Source organism: Protopterus annectens, chromosome 3.part0, assembly GCF_019279795.1.
Source record: "Protopterus annectens isolate FY-2018-M chromosome 3.part0, PAN1.0, whole genome shotgun sequence".
NCBI classification, from domain to species: Eukaryota; Metazoa; Chordata; order Ceratodontiformes; family Protopteridae; genus Protopterus; species Protopterus annectens.
This window is the reverse complement of record NC_056731.1, coordinates 1,930,065,561-1,930,082,780: the sequence shown is the minus strand read 5'-3', so window position 1 is coordinate 1,930,082,780 and position 17,220 is coordinate 1,930,065,561. Positions and strand designations below refer to the sequence as shown.

The 17,220-nt window shown below is 37.6% G+C and overlaps 1 protein-coding gene across 1 annotated transcript; it reads left to right on the top strand.

Annotated features, from left to right (window-relative positions):
- The first annotated feature begins 5,651 nt into the window (after positions 1-5,651).
- On the top strand, positions 5,652-12,929 carry LOC122797192 (cyclin-dependent kinase 5 activator 1-like). Its single transcript, XM_044066014.1, has one exon. The coding sequence runs from the start codon at positions 7,072-7,074 to the stop codon at positions 7,954-7,956; it is 885 nt and encodes a 294-aa protein (XP_043921949.1). The 5' UTR covers positions 5,652-7,071; the 3' UTR covers positions 7,957-12,929.
- The last annotated feature ends 4,291 nt before the right edge of the window (positions 12,930-17,220 follow it).

Sequence of the window (17,220 nt, the reverse complement as noted above, 5' to 3'; positions counted from 1 at the left end):
CAATGACTGATTTCAGCATTGTATGATGTCTGATATCACATGACTGTAGATCTTAAAATATTGGGTATTAGACCACATACAACAGAGATAATATGAATTTTTATACTGAAATAAATCATCTCCAACTTTCATCTAAGGTCAATATAAAATACTGTTTGCACTTTTACCATGTTGCTAAGTCTTGGAACTCCTTATCTGTGTCCATCAGGTCAACACCCTCCCTCCCATCTTTCAAAATCTTTTTTTCTGAGTTTTCAATGTTTTGGGTCTTCAATGTTTTGAATTTTTGATGTTATGAGCTCACTGTTATGAAATTCATCGTTATGAAATTTCAGCGTTATCTTTCTGTGTGTGTGTGTGTGTGTGTGTGTGTGTGTGTGTGTGTGTATATATATATATATATATATATATATATATATATATATATATCTACTTCATATCTGTATATCTATATCTATACATACATATATAAAAGGGAGAAAGAGATCCATATGTAGATATATCTATATATATATATATATATATATATATATATATATATATATATATATATATATATATATATATATATATATATATATGTATGTGTATGTATGTATGTATATATATATATATATATATATATATATATATATATATATATATGTGTATGTGTGTGTGTGTGTGTGTGTGTGTGTGTGTGTGTTAGTGTGTGTGTCCGTATTATATATGTAATTATATACCTGTATAGTTTTATGGGTTGGTATTAGTGTGACTAACAATTATAATGAATGAATGTGGCAGTTATTGTCAAGTTTCTGGTTCATCATTTTTTTTTAATATAACGATGCAATTGTATTGTAATTGCAGTAGTTGTTGACTTAGTTCCACTAAATACCTTGATATTTGTGGGAACAGGGGTTTTACTTGGCTAGGCTTGCAAGGGCTCTAGGACCATAAGCCTAGTAACCTCCTGTGATCCTGTGAAAGACTTCCAAGCCAAAGCCTGTCTCTGTTCTTGCTCAACACCAGGATAAACTATATCCCTAAATATGAACAAGTACTTGCTTATACCTTGCACCTCCTTACTCTCCTTTCTTTACTCCCTTACTTCTATCAAATTCTCTCCTCTAGCTTTCTACCTAAATATACTATACGTCTGCTTTTCTCTCACTTCGTATTGCAATTCCTGTTTATATTATACAAACTTACCTTTAATTTCTCTATAAACTGGCTATTGTTATCTAAATATTAAATCATTGCCATATAACTTTGGCTCTATTCTTGACCAGTCTTTTTCATATTATGTCTAATTTTGTATAATTATTTAAACTGTAGTTGTTTTTTGTATTATTTTAAAGACTGTAAAATTGTTGTTCTTAAAATGTTTTGTAATACTTTGGAACTTTATTTCCAGGGCATCCTCTGAAAATGGGCTTCTACTCAGTAGGACTTTCCTGATAATCAAATGTCAATAAATAAATAAAATATCATGTGATATTAGCTCCTTTTTTAGTTTGTTGAGACATAATCTATAAAACTTCTAGATCTCTTTCAAATAAATCTTCTTTACACTCACAGGGATATGATTTACTCAAAGCATTGGTTATAGGTTCATAGGTAGGTACTAGGCTATCGGCCTTAGGGCCTATACAAGCCTAGCCAGAAAGGTACCCTGGCTTTTTGCCACCCAAGAAAATTATTTTCCTGTGCCCCTGTCAAGCAGAACCACAGAAGTGATCCCTGGGGTGAATTTCCTATTTCCCATCCAATCATCAAGATTTTTCTTGAAAAGTGCTAAAGAGGAGCTTTGTTTGATATAAATAGGTAGTTTGTTCCAGAGTATGGGAAGGCTCTGGGACAGGAATCTATCCCTCCTGCATCTGCATTAATTTCCATGGTTTGCATTGAACTTGCAAATCATAATTTTGCAAAGACAATCATTTTCTTTAAAGGCTTGAGGATAGTTTATAAAACAATTTCTGATTTCAGTATTACTTTTTTACCATAGAGATAGTTATGAAACTTTTAATAAAATATTATAGGCTATTGTCTTTATTCTTTTTAATTTCAGTATAGCATGCTCAAGGATAAATTAGAGCTCTTGATCTGTATGCTGTTGGATTATTTTTCTGCAATAATGCTGTACCAAGACTTTGTTGGCTAGCATCTGCCTGCAGAGTGGCAGATTGTGACACATTATAGAATATCAGTGTAGACACTAAAATAATCAGATTGTTACACATTTCAAATATTTTCTTTTGCTCCATTGACCACAATCATGCAATATCATGCTATAATATCTTTGGGAGTGGTACTGCTATATCTGACAAGTTAGAGTTGGACTTGGAAAGCTAATTTACTGTAACTTGGAAATGCTTAAGAGATGATCTATCATAAGAGCTTTGCAAATTCCCAGTTGATTTGGTTATAACAGGATGAAAAATTAAATTACCATGAATGTGTTCCATGTACTCGGTGGAACTTATGAATATGTGGAATGTGCTTTTGTTGAGCTTCATGCCTGTTTGCCTTTAACTCCCTTGTTTCAAAAGACATGTCATGTTCTCATACACACCAAAGATTTGCCAAACAGAAAAAAATATTGTATGAAGTAAAGAGTGAACCACTGACAATGATGGTCTCGGACAAAATCGTTAATGTGATGCTCACCTGATTGACAAGTCAAGCCCTAAAATGAAATAGAATGTTGCTGCAAAACATCATCAGTACTTTGCAACATACATTCAACACTTTCATATTTATGTCTCTGAACATGCAGTAATTACATAAGCTCTTTTATTGCATTTCAGTATGACTAGATTTACTGCTCTGATGTTTGGTTTGCTCCTGCTGCAGTCTAAACTAGCTTAGGAATCACTCTTCAGCTGTGCAACATGAATTCTTTTAATCATAGAATGTATTTCATAAGCACTGTGAGTCACGTGACTCAGAATGTTTGTTTACTTTAACTGACTTTGCAAGGGCACTATTTGAAATAATAATTTGCATTTCTTGTCATTGCATTGAGAACCCAAGCAAACGTTACTGAAAAAAAATCAAATCAGGCTATGCCTGAAATATAGTGAAAGAATTCATGCTGACTTGTACACTCTGTTAGTTAAATCTAGATTTATGCAGTATAATGCATTCAACCCTTGTAGCAAAGTTATATGTAACAATCACAACTTTAGTCATGGGAATTTCTGACCAGAGTTTATCATTGTTCTTGCCAGCAAGTGCCATTTTAATTGATACTACAATTGTTGTTGCAGCTCATAGCTTTATCAGTTTTATAGTTTATCAGCATGCATGCTCCAAAGTTGATATCATCAGATTCACCTTGGCATGGCCTTTCCACTGAATATACATATCAAATATTAAGCTTGCATGCTGTTGTTTGAACTAGTGAGCATTTCACAAAATTCCTGAAATGGGCACATTACAACACACAGCTGCCAGTCTCTTACAGCCAAAATTAATTATGGACAACATCAAAAATAATCAAGGGCAAAATTCCCAGGTCAGAGATATTTTTTAAGTATCAGGATTAGTTTATTTAAAAGTTGGCAGAATAGAAGGACTTGGATTATATATTTTCCAATGTAAAATAAGTCTGTAGCTTTAATGTTTGCTGTTACTTGTTGACTATAATGAACCACTTTTTTTCATAAGAATCAAGGATTTTACGAAGGAACTGATACCATTCTGGGCCAAAATTAAGAATATTTCTGAAAATCATGGACAGTCGACATGTATGCAACAATCGCAATGCCAATGGTGACATAATGATACGCTCACTTCTGTGGTACCTAGGAATACCTTTCGTGACAAATCATAGCAGCAAGTAATTCATAGGGACCCAACAACTGCAACATCAACCATGTGCAATTTTTGTACACTGAAGTGTGAGATTAAAAAAATGGTCTTCTCCACTACCCACTTAAATCCATGTACTGTTGCAATTTAGTAAATGAACTGCTCATACCTAGTTATGGTTTCCCAGGTCTACATTTTAATGGCTGGCCACACAACTAATATTACAAAAAAGAAGCACAAGCCTGACACTGGAATACCATCATATATCATTCCTAAAAGACTGACAAGCCACTTCTGCCAACTAACGAGAACAAATTAATAGTAGTGACTCTCCTTCCACCTTACTCTGACCTTTGACTGCAATTTACATACCTCTCAACTGTCCATACTTTTGCAGAACGTCCAGATTTTTACCTGATATTTTTGGTCTAGTCCTCATAAAATGTATGGGTTTCTGGCAAATTATTAGGATGATCTGAAAATTAAAATCACTAAATAATGACTTACATTTGAGTTTCAGACTTCAAATCCTTCAGAAAATGTATGCTAACACAAACACTATTACTCTATTAACTTTCTAAGTTTATAAGAGTAATATTGAAAATCTGTCCCTATTTTTGGGCCCTTGCCCCCCATTTTGTCGGGCTTTGTCCAGATATCTTGTACTAAGTGGTTGAGATGTATGACTGCAAATCTCATTAGACCCTACTATTTATCTAATCTGGATGAGTCACTATATTATCTTTTCCACTGATATTTTCTCCACAATTGTTGACTTCCTTTTAACAGTCTTCTCCCTCACTGTTTGGATCTTCCAGGCTGACTGACAAGCTTTCAAAATCCCTTGTCTTCTAGCCTTCACTGCTACTGCAAAGGAATGACTTTTGTTAAAGTCTAGCCTGTCTTCCTACTTGCCCATTCCCCCTTCCTATTTGCATTGCTTCTGGTCAGTCCTGGCTTCCACAATTACTAAAATCTAGCACCATCTCTTACTGCATTAATGACCCCCCCCCCCCATTCCAGACAAAAATGCAATGGGCGTAGAAGGCCTTGCTCTGTGCTCATTTAAATATTTGTTTAAGGTGAATAGTTGTTAAATAGTTAAGTGACATTTGTATACATGGACTACATGGCCTCGTTTATAGGTAACAGATTAATACTGCACTGATCTCGAATAAATCAGACGATATATAATAATTAGCTGAGAGATTAACTTTGGGAACAAATAGTGCTTGAATGCCAGCCACCTCCCCCTTTAAAAATATATGTTAAGGGGTAAAAACAATACAAATCACCAAAGCAGAGGGAAAACATCCAGGCACAGTAATGTGCTAGCAGATGTACAACGTGACGATAGATAGCTAGAATAAGAACAGGGGATGTCTTTGTCTCAAATATTCCCAGTGCAGACACAATAATTTTGTAATTGCTCGAGATGAATTCGAAAACAAATTTACATGCGCCCACGAATACAATGACAATTGTAGCATGACGGTTTAGCTGGAAAAAAATAGTCTGGAAGCATTCAGACTTCAAATCCTTCAGAAAACGCATGCTAACACAAAATCTGTTATTCTAGCAACTTTCTAAGTTTATAAGAGCAAATGTTTAAGATATGTCCGTATTTGGCCCTTTGTCCCCTCGTTATTTTAAGCTTTGTCCAGATTTATTGTGTTAAGTGGTTGACTGGTATGCTTTTAGGTCACATTGCCTTCTGATACTATTTTATTATTTTTTTTTTGTCAGTTGGATGCTGCCTGTCCTCTGACATTCTGTTGCATCCCCTGGGAGGTCGCGCAAGTCAGTTTTTGCCTTTTGTTACCCTGGTCGGTTTGTTTCGTTTCTTTATCTCAATTATTTTTTGAAATTTTCAGTGACTGACAAGACAGCAGTTTGCTGAGTTTATCTCGGTGTTCATGTTTGTGGCGTATGAGATTATGAGATTTAAAATTATTTGTATTTGCTAGCTTGTTCATTTGAATAGATTTGGAGAAGCGTGCGTTGGGGTGGGTTGGGGCTTTACTTGGAGCCGGGAGGAGCTGTGTCACTGGCAGAAGCAATAGATTATCCTAGTGCACCAGGGCTCTGGTTGGATGCTGCTGCAACCACTGAAGCTGCAGCTCAGCCTCTCCAGCAGGCACGCGCACTCTGTCCAGCTGGGTTCCTTCCTTCACCTCCTATTTCATAAAAGATGTTGCAGTGATAATCATCACCTTCGCTCACACAACAGGCAACCAAGTAACCATCAAAGCCGTTCTGCCGACAATCCCTTCGATCCATTTACCGCCCACCTTGAAAAATACACTAAAGCGGATAAACAGCGGTTTGAAATCCAGCAATCACCGCTGCATTCAATTGGAGTGTAGAAACTGGAATCCAGAGCAGTGCTGCTATCAGTCAGGTTTTGTTCTACCTTCTATTTATTCCAAACAAGAGATAACCGGCTGAGTGTGGATGTGGCAATGGATCTGTTATCAAACTCGAAGGCAACAGATAGCCATTCAAGCTGCTTCTAGATTAACTGAGGTATTTACGAATGGTCGGTTTTTATCAAGTTCTTCGGAATATTTGCAAAAAAACCCCCAAAACAAACGGAAGCTGCAGTTGAGATGCAGTTTGTAAGAGCTGCGCCTGAGGAGCAGCTGTTGTTCCAAACCTGCTGATGTCTGGCGAGCAGAGCTGCCCAAAGGGAAAGCCGTTAACAGTGGGGGCCACCAAAAGCAAATAATATTAACATCGATTTAAGGTCTACAGAGATATGTCATTAATGGTAATAGTGAGGATGCCGTCTTAACCGGTAATTGTTTTAACATCTGGGGTATCTGAATGGTGCTTTTCACCCTCCTCCACCGAGCCTGTATTTTTGTGTGCAAGTGATTTATCAGCTGGAGATGGCAACGCACAGACAGATACCGCATGGAGATGGTAACATACCTAGATACACCATTTAGTACTGAGTAAAAATCTGTCGTTATAGTTTTGTTAATGTTGATGTTTTGATGAAATGAAACAAACATCTTGTTGAATGAAGTGCGTGACGCTTTATCTCCGAAGGCACCTGGGGTACAACTGCCGCTCATGTTAATTAGAAACACGACAATCCTGCTTATTATGCAAAGCGGATCCGCTAATTTTCTAGCGAAATCATAAGTGACAGTTGGACAGTTGACACGGAAGTGGACGTTTATAGGGAAAAGGCAGCCACCCATCCTTCACTGCGGATTGCTTTTGTGTGCATTGGTTCTAACACAGCCCCAAGGCTCGTCTGTAGACATGGGCACTGTCTTGTCAATCTCGCCTGGCTCTAGGAAAGCCAGCTTTTATGATGACGGTTCGGGCTCTTTGTCCCATTATGCAGACGTCCAGAGCAGCAAAAGTAGCGGGCAGAAAGATAAAACCATCAAAAGACATTCAATGTTCATTCCTGCCTTGACATGGAAACGTCTTGTGGCCTCTACTAAGAAAAAAAGCTCAAAGAAGAGCAACCCAAATAATAACTCCTCTAAAGATGTGGCACACTTGAATCACGAAAATGTGAAGAAGTCATTGTCTTGCGCAAACCTTTCTGGCTATGACAACCAAACCCTTGCTCCAGTGAGCTCCAAAAAACAGATCACTTCCATCAAAAAGGTGTCCAACTTAGGGGGCGGCAGCTCACCAAAAAGGGTAATAGTACAGGCATCAACAAGCGAACTGCTTAAATGCCTTGGCGAGTTTCTTTGCAGGCGTTGTTACAGGTTGAAGCACCTGTCCCCAACGGACCCTATTTTGTGGCTGCGAAGTGTGGACAGATCTCTACTGCTGCAAGGCTGGCAAGATCAAGCCTTTGTAACTCCAGCCAACGTGGTATTTGTTTACTTGCTTTGTCGGGACATAATCGATGGGGACTCAGTAGCGACTGAACATGACTTGCAGGCGTCCCTCCTGACTTGTCTCTATTTGTCATATTCCTATATGGGAAATGAGATCTCCTACCCACTAAAACCCTTCTTGGTGGATGCTGCCAAGGATGCCTTCTGGGACAGATGCCTTCGTATAATTAACGCCATGAGTGCCAAAATGCTCAGAATCAATGCTGACCCCCATTATTTCACCCAGGTCTTTGCAGACCTGAAGAACGAGGGGAGCTACGACGACTATCGCTGTCTCGACCGATGACTTTGCAAGATAAACAGCAAAGGTAACAAATCTTAGGTAGTCGAGTGCATCTGGAGTGGCACCTGTCCTTTACTGTGGCCAGCCCTCAGCTGAATCTCTGGCAAGGACGGTGGTTTGTCTGTCTGTACAGGAATGAGTTTAATATGGGAATTGAATACGCTTTGTTTTAACATCCGAATGGCTCGTGTTGTAACAGAGCCAAATGCCTGACCCCATTTATAGCGCGTATATTCATGCACATTTGAAATAAATCACCATTTTTACTTCGGGGGCGACAGTTCTCATATAATTAAAAAAGGCAAGTCGAGAATTGAATAAAATACACCAGAGACCCACAAATATCATCAGCAGGTGATGCACCTGCGTTGAATTCCTGCAACGACCTTTTCGGCGGTGATTTAATAAATCCGTATTAACTGCAGTATGTTTAATAACTACTACTGAAACCAGCGCCTTGAAACTGGGATTACAAAATCTTTAGAACTTTATTCCAGTTAGACAGCAACATTCTTGCTGAAACCATGAAGTCATTTTAATGCGATCTGTCCCTGAGAAGCTGCAATAATTATTTACTAAAAAATTGGCATTTGCAGCTAATGCAGAGATGCATGCAGAATGACAGCTTGGCTAAGGGCATGGCCACTGGTTCAATAATATAAACTCTCCCTTTTAATGCAATCGCTGCCAAATCTGTCATGCTTGAATAATTTCATGCATGTTCCTCCTGAGGAGAAAGACCTTGTTTAAAGCGATATTTATGGCATGTATAAAGTCCCGGGAGTGTACCCGCTCTTCTCAGTACCCAAGCTGCATTTGTTTCACAGGGAACAGAAAGATTACACACCAGAAGCCTAAACGGTCAGATGATTTCACAGGCATGAAATTATTCTGCATGTATCCCTTGCATATATTCCCTGCACTTCTGTATGTTTTGAATTTGTGTTGTTTAATTTGCCATGTTTTCAGGACTATTTATTTTAGATGAACACATATGTATTTTCAGTTTTATTAATATTTTTGTGACCACAAGGAAAGGATATACTACACCCTAAATTAATATTCTTGTATTATTACTATTCATTTGGTGGTTTTTCTTGCATATAACTTATTCCAAATATGGAAATAATGGTGAAACCAATTTCATGGCTATAGGTACTGGAGAGCATGTTATTTAATTTATTTTTCTGTGGGCTATACAATTTGCCACCACACAAATGTTGCCCGGACAACTTGTAGAATTACAGTATCCTCCTGTTTTATTGGGTTTGTGGAGTTGTCAAGGCATGCTGGCATTAGCCTTGAAAATCATCGAGTTGTTAAAGAAATGTGCTCTTTTCCACTCTATATTAACATGCATACTTTGTTTTGTGAGAAATTATGTCATAACATTTATGCCAAAATAAGTAAATAAGAGAAACATGAAATCTTTTTATCTCACTTAACTCTTTAAGGTCTAGAACCATTTCCCCAGTTGTCACTTGCACCCTGTAGGCAGCTTAGAAGGATCTGATCTCAGATCTGGTATGTGTAGAATTTAAAATTCAGATCGCATATAATTATGTGCCCACAAGCTGGGCTGGATGTAGCAGAAATGCACATTAGCCTTAGGGTCTGTGTAAAGCTGTGTTAACCTACAGTGCATTCAGCATTGTTCTTGCATGAATAACCTGTTTTTTGTGTTTCAGTAGCAAAAATATTGTACTAGCAGCAATGATAGAATGACTGCTTTATGACTACAGGAATGATGGTTTGCTTTCTGTACTGTTAAACTGTAGCTGTTGATAGCTACCCCCTAGATTAGTTCATTGTCATGTCCACTAAACAAAACCTGCGATGCTTATAATCACCCTGGTTAATGGAAATGGGGAGGTATCAGACCTGTAAAAATACTTACTATTTTGGCCTATTGGCCTCAGGAATACTTATGCCGCGAGTCCAAATGTTTGTGCTTGCCGTAGTCAAAACATTGTTAGTGGAGAAAGTAAACACAATGACAAAACCACACATTTAGTATTATGAATCCTGCAGTTGTTACAGGTGGCACAAGACCAAATGGAATGCACGCCAAAATGTATGTTGTAGTGCTGGATAAAAACATAATTATGCATTCTCCCAGTAGAACAGTCCTAGACGTGGCAACATCTGATAAAAGGCTGACTGGCATTATCAGAGCCTTTTCCAGCTGCATGTATTATGCTCTAGTACTGAGGACAGCAGACCACAACAGCACTCTGTTACTTATGTCTTCTCACCTTTGGCTACTTTTTTTTTTACATTTGGAACACGACAAGTGAGGCAGTAGTCAGTGTTTGTACCTTACAGCATTTGGTTCAGCAGTTCGTTTTATTAGTTCAGGGACCTTATGCGAAGACTGTACACATCTTCACTGTATCCATGTGGGTTTTTACTGGCTACCCAGTTTTCCTCCTACATTCAGAAGACAGGCCACAGTGAATTTATGATTGGTTGATCCTCCAAATTAAAATTGTCATTGAGTTTGTGTGCCATCCGTACGTGTGCACGCGCGTGTGTGCGTGCGTGCGTGTGTGAGAGACAGAGCGAGAGAATGTGTGTGTGTGTGTGTGTGTGTGTGTGTGTGTGTGTGTGTGTGTGTGTGTGTGTGTGTGTGAGAGAGAGCCTGTATCCTGTGATAGACTGGCATTCCAGTCAGGACTGTTTTCAAAGTCTTGCACACAGTGAATGCCAGGATACGTCCTAGCTCCGCTGAGATCCTGAAGTGAATTTAGAAGGTATCCAAAAATGACTGACTTCAAAGTAGTAATGAAGGGGACTTTGAAAATCTTCACAGCTGACTTCAGTAATCCCTTGTACCCAACTATCATAGCAGTGAGTTGGATGACATATGCACTAAGGAAAACAGAAAGTAAGTAACTAGTATGATAGACTATATTGTTCTATCAGCCCTTCACGGAGCAGTACTTTGGAAATACATATAATCTGTTAAAAGTATTACATATTACCATACACTGGTATTTTCAAATAAGTTGGCTGTACCTATAAGTGTGAAATGCACAAAATTGTGACTAAAAGTTGAGGAAGGAGCATATCTTTGACATTAGTGTTTTGTGCAGGGAACCAGTCCCCTGCGCCTCTCCTTACCCCTAATACTCAGTGTAGCAATCGCCAAGGTCACCATTCTTAGAAAAAAAGTAAATTTTGCACGAAAGAAAACAGTCATATATTTATGGTCCTCAGTTCTTTTTTTTTGCACGAAAGAAAAAAAAGTCATATATTTATGGTCCCCAGTTCTTTGACAAACTGAGACATGAAAGCATCATTTTATGATGCTTGAGTCAGTACAGTTTGAATGCTTGCATTTCAGCAGACAAAACAACACTTCATAGATTTAGTACAGCAGTTGTTCAAGTTATGAGTTATGCTTCATTTCATTAAAATACTTACCTTTTTATGTTTTTTTTTAATTTCCTGTGTTAGATTCTTTTTCTGATGCCCATAACTGCATCATTAGTAGTGTAGTTAGTATTTTACAGGTGTTCCATAGTTGGTTAAGAATAAATGACTGTATATCTATGCTCTGGATGTAAACGAAGCATTGCTGTTCTTGTTAGCCTTGGAGGGCAATTATTTCCAAATGCTAAGCTACAGTAATTTTGCCTCCCTTTACTTTTAAGGAAACTTGGGCAAAAGTAAGAAACATTTGAACAAATAAGAAACATCTGAACATTGTTCTTATTTTAAATTATCGTTTACATTTCTCTTTGCCTCCCACATTGAATGTCATTGATAGACATTATCACAAATTCTGGTATCATCTTTGATTCAACTCCTTCTGTTGTAGTGGTAGTACAACTGATTTTAGGCAGGCATCTGTTTCTGATGGCACTGATGTTTCATGCAACACCATAATGTCTCACTTTCAGACATGAAGGGCTTTGAAGCCTTGCCTATGGAACATACAAAGCAGAGAAGTATACATGGCAGGGTTCCTATTCACAGGAAGATGTGCAAAACTGTAAGAAATCATTAACTGTTTGGGTAATTTCAACCAAGAATTGCATCAAGTCACTTTATCTGAGCCTGTCAACAACGCTTTTACTTTCAGGAGCATTCAGAGTAGACAATTCGTAGCCAGACAGCCATGGGGTCTTAAATGAAATAAAAATACTGCTGTGAGATGCCAAGTCTCCCCAACACTTATTACTAAGTGTAAGGCGTGTGTAGGATAATTATTTCCCCAAGCAAAGTCTGTACTGAGGAACCAGCCCGGCTCTTCAATCAAGTCCTCCAGTAAAACACTACAAGACAACCTCTTCCATTATGTAAGATATAACCTATACAGTTTTTTGAAATCATGGAATGCCAAGCACAGGAACACTGGAAAGTATGAAGACTTTTTTTACCTTTTCACACTGACATTTGGAGGACCTTTCTTTAAAGTATTATCTAGTATGCAATGTTAGCATTACAAAAACAATACGTTTTACCTGGATTTTTAATTTCCAGGCTCAAATCAAATATTTCAAATGCAATGAAAAGAAGTAGATGACAAGGATTAATTTCTAAAACATTGCAAAACAATAATGCAACTGCCAATGCCTTTTGCTGAAGTGTTGACAACCAGACTTTATAAGGACAACATGAAATTGCTGCTAAATATTTTCACACCTGTTTCTCACAGTTCAAGGTGAAATGTGATGTACATTGTACTGAAAACAGTATTTCGTTGTAGTGTGATGGTGGTATGCAAGCTTTTTATTTATTATTTAATGTTTTTGTCTGGTTTTAGTGAAACTGGAATTTTGCTTGGTTATTTAAGCACTTGTTTTTACTGAAATGAACTTGTTACATTTGTTTTATATTTATGTGCTTCTTTTAGCTCTTTTCAAGTTGAGATGACAGAACTGCTTGTACTGGTGTGGATTTACTTTAGACTGGGCTTGTGAAGGGTTGGGATGAACAAATACTCTATTAAACTGCTATATTTATAATTATTTCAGACTCCTTTTCTTTCCACTACAGTCCACACAGGAGCGTGCAATCTGACAGCTGAATACTACACCGCCCTTCTCATGAACTGCAGCATTTCCCTATGTGGCAAGTCTGCTGAAAAAAGGCATTGGGATTCCTGTAACTGGTATAACTTCTATTCAGACAGAGTTAGCTGGCCACATAACGTTTTCGTGTTGATGTGTACATGTTTTGTTTTTCTCAAATGTATTTATATTTGATATTTTTTACTTTACAAACATCCAAGAATCATAGCAAATTTGCTAATAAATTGTGTCTTTCGGCTTTTCCCGGTTAGGGGTCGCCACAGCGGAACTCCGGTCCGCTAATGATTGGTAGTTGATTTTTATGTGCCGAATTACCAGCTCTGACGCACAACCTTCAACGAAGGTACGCCCATTCATGCATGTCTCCACGCAGAAAACGCTCTAACTGAGAATCGAACCGGACCACCACCGCGGGCAAATTTGCTAATAAATAATGTTTTAAAATACATGAATTTCATGACAACTATAGTAATCATTAAAGAAAACACATATTGTATTACTACAGACCAAAAAAAAAAAAAAAATCAGGTAATTCACAAGGATCATTGCCAATTATTGTCCTAAGAGAATACAAAATAGCCCACAGTTTGTTGAGTGTCTGTGCGGAATCCTTATTACTGCTTGAGCTTTTGACCTTAGAGACATATTTATGCAGGCCAGCAGGAATCTTATTCAAATAGTGAAACATGAGTGCTGAAATGATATTCTGTACAACCTGTAACTACTATCATTCTGTCATTGTTAAGGATATGTCATCTTCCAGTATTCCAAAAATCCAGAAAACTCTGAGAGTGGTGGAATATATTTACTGAGGACAAATGATGCTGCAGACTGCAACCTTTCCAATAAAGATGACACCATTTTACATTATCAATACGTGATAAAAATCTGCATTGACATTTTCATATCTCCATTATCTTCACCTTTCCAGTTAAAACTTGACGGATAATAATGCCATCTGTAAATCTTTTTATAATGAAAACAAAAAAAAACATTGCTGGTGGTAGGAAACTTCTAGCCAGAGGAAGAAATGATTATGGCCAGCTATTTTTTTATTAATGTGAATGCTTAGAATCTTTTCCCAAGAGCTACGAACCTCATCAACAGCTTACTTTCCATGTTTGTCTAAGGGATTGCATATATAAGAAAGTAGATGGTTAGTTCAGGAGGTATGACTAGCAATTTCATTAGGTATATTGAAGATTTTTTTAATCATTAAGATATTTTTCGATTCTATACTTAGCAAATGTATCATCTACCATTCACCTCCACAAATTCCCTTTGGATTTCTTGGAAATTAAGCATCCCCCATTACCTGAATAATATCACTCCAAAAGCACATACCTTTAGCTCACTAGCGAGGCTAAAAAATGGGGTGGGGGGTTTATCAATTTTGCATTCTTTATGCTTCCAAATCCAATCTAACATACTATGTCCTGGTGGTATTGCTTGTGTGGATTTTATCTGTTGTAGCAAATGTAACTTATGTCCTTCTGGGTCCCATAATTTCCTGAGTTCTTGTCAGAAGGTGTCCTTATCCATTAAACAAGTAACCAGTAATTCCATCATCACACAGGTAAGATGGAGTTTACTCCATTCTGATAACAAGTGGGTAACATCAACTGCTTTAGCATATCGGACAAGGTCTGGCAATCCAACTCCTCATTCCTTTTTATGTACCATTAATTTATTTCTATATACCTTAGGGGAATGGCCTGCCAATATACATTTAAAAATCAAGGAGACATCACCTTATAACTGCCCAAAGAGGAAATTGGTTGTGCTATGAACAAATATTTTGGCAAACAAATCATTTTGATAGCTGTTATCACTGCTAAGAATAACAAATTGTTGTTCATCGATAATGGGGGGGGGGGGTAGAGTTTAGAGTCAAACTTGTTGAAGTAATTACAAATGTGCACCCCTAGATATGTGTGTTGTGTAGACCATTTAAGCCTCATATCTTGCATTTTAGATGTGATACCTAAACATTTCTGGTTTAATTGGTAAGATAATATTTTATCATAACTAATGGTCAAACCTGAAACCTGATTGAATGCTTCAAACAGCACCAGTATTTCTGGCAGAGTGCATTCAGAATTCTGCAAATAGAGAACACAGGCATCTGAAAACTATAAGTTTGAATCTCTTTCATCCCTGATTAAAGGAACCTCCCAATCCACACAGTTTTTGCTGATATCTCTACTAAGGGTTTCTACTACTAGTGTGAATAGTAACGAGGGGGGGGGGGGATCAGTGGTCATCCTTCCTGCATTCATCTGTGAATCTGGAAACGGTCAGAAATATTATTTGTTATTATTTGAGCCATTGTGTTTCTGAGTACAACTGAAACCATACTAGAAAGTCCCCTGTCATAGCCATTCTTTGTAAGATCATCCAGAAAGGGTATGCAGTAGGTACAGGGTGTGATTGCCTAAGTTGCTGTTTATTAAAGAAATATTGCAGTAGCCTCATAGTACCCTGGCTCTGCTTCTTAGTTCCTTGCAGTAAGTAAGAGTAAGACTTTTACTGGTACCTCCACCAAAACTTGTGCTACTATAGTGGTTTCAGTAGGTATTAAAGATATTGGATAACTATTACAAGGGTATATTGGGATTTTTACCCTCCTTTAAGAAAGTACAACTATATTTGCTTGTCTGGCTAAGTTGGATAAGGATCCTGTGTCTTTACAGGAAATAAATAGGATAACTGGGTCACTGCCAATTCTGATACAAATAATTTTAAAAGTCTCTGGATATCCTATCAGGTCTAGTGCTTTCCCTGCTGATAACTACTTGATTGCCCCTATTATTTCCTGTGTTGCAATTGGCCTGTTTTACTTCCCTAAGCCAACCCTAATAGTGACCAAAGAACTTCTGTTAGAAAATTAAGTTTATTGGGTGTGGCACAGAGGGCGGATTATCATAAATTATAAAGTTTCCTAAAGACATTCTACATAATTTTATTAATATCCTGGGCTGTGTAAATGTTGTTACTCTGATTATCTATGAAACAGCCAGTGTGCTGCTCTTCTTGTCTGTCTTTTAGCATTCTTCCCAGTGCTTTAGGGGATATTACACTATGTGCCTAGTGGTAAGTCATAATGTACTCCCATCTATCCTTCATACTGGAATGGTGGATTAATTTCAGTTCTCTTTTTAGTGTGTCTGTAAAATGTCTGAGGTGTCTGTCCCTGCAGGCAGCTCCTGCTGTGTATTGTTGCTCAAGATTTTGGAGCTGATTCTCAGGCATCACATACCATGACCTCACCTACTTTCTTTTTTTTCCTTCTTCTGACTGCCCTATAATCCTCACTTAAAGGCCTTCGGTTGTATCCATACCAATGCCTAAGTGTTTTGGACTGCTACATATAAAGGGTTGGGAGGGTGACCTAATGGTTAAGGTGCTTGTCTTGTAAACACAAGGTGCAGGGTTTGAGTCTCACAAGGGGTAATTGGCTAGGCTTAAAATCACTCACAAGGACAGTTAGCTTAGTACTAACCTATGAATCTATAATGTAAAAAGGACCTGGTATAATTAACTACCATTTAATCCTTGAAGAACTGCACATCTGTCCTATTACTTGATCTACCTGTATTCCATGACCAGTGTGTAGCATATAAGCTGACTGATTTGTGATCTGAATGTTCCTGCAATACAGTCATTACATTATGGTTCTTAGTCAGTGGTGAACAACTTAACATAGAAAAATGATCCTGTTGGCAATCCACATTACTGGAGCAAAATAGGTGTATTCCTGTTTATCATTATATAAGCATCTCCATTGATATACCAAATTAAAGTATTTCATTACAGATGTCAAATGAGAGCTCTGTTTGCTTAGCCTAGGTCTTCCTTTGGGCAATTTGTCCAGCTTGCTGTCTGTTACTACATTAAAGTGTTGTCCAATAATTATACTGACCCAACTTCTCCTAGAGCACTCTAATGGATTCAAACACCCTTAACTCTTTGACATTAGGGCTGTAAATGTTGCCTAAAATAATCATGCCATGATCAATATTTGCCCTTATTAGCACTCACCTACCCTGTTTGCCTTGAATAACTTTATCGTCATTCTTTAATTAAGGTCATACCCCTTTTGCTGTGTTTGAGCATGGAACAGCACTCCCCAGTCCTTTCCACTACTTGTGGAATGTTTTGACAATTGCTGAACATAACTTTGTTTTTTCTAAAAAAAACAACAGCAGCATTTCTCTGTTTCACTTGT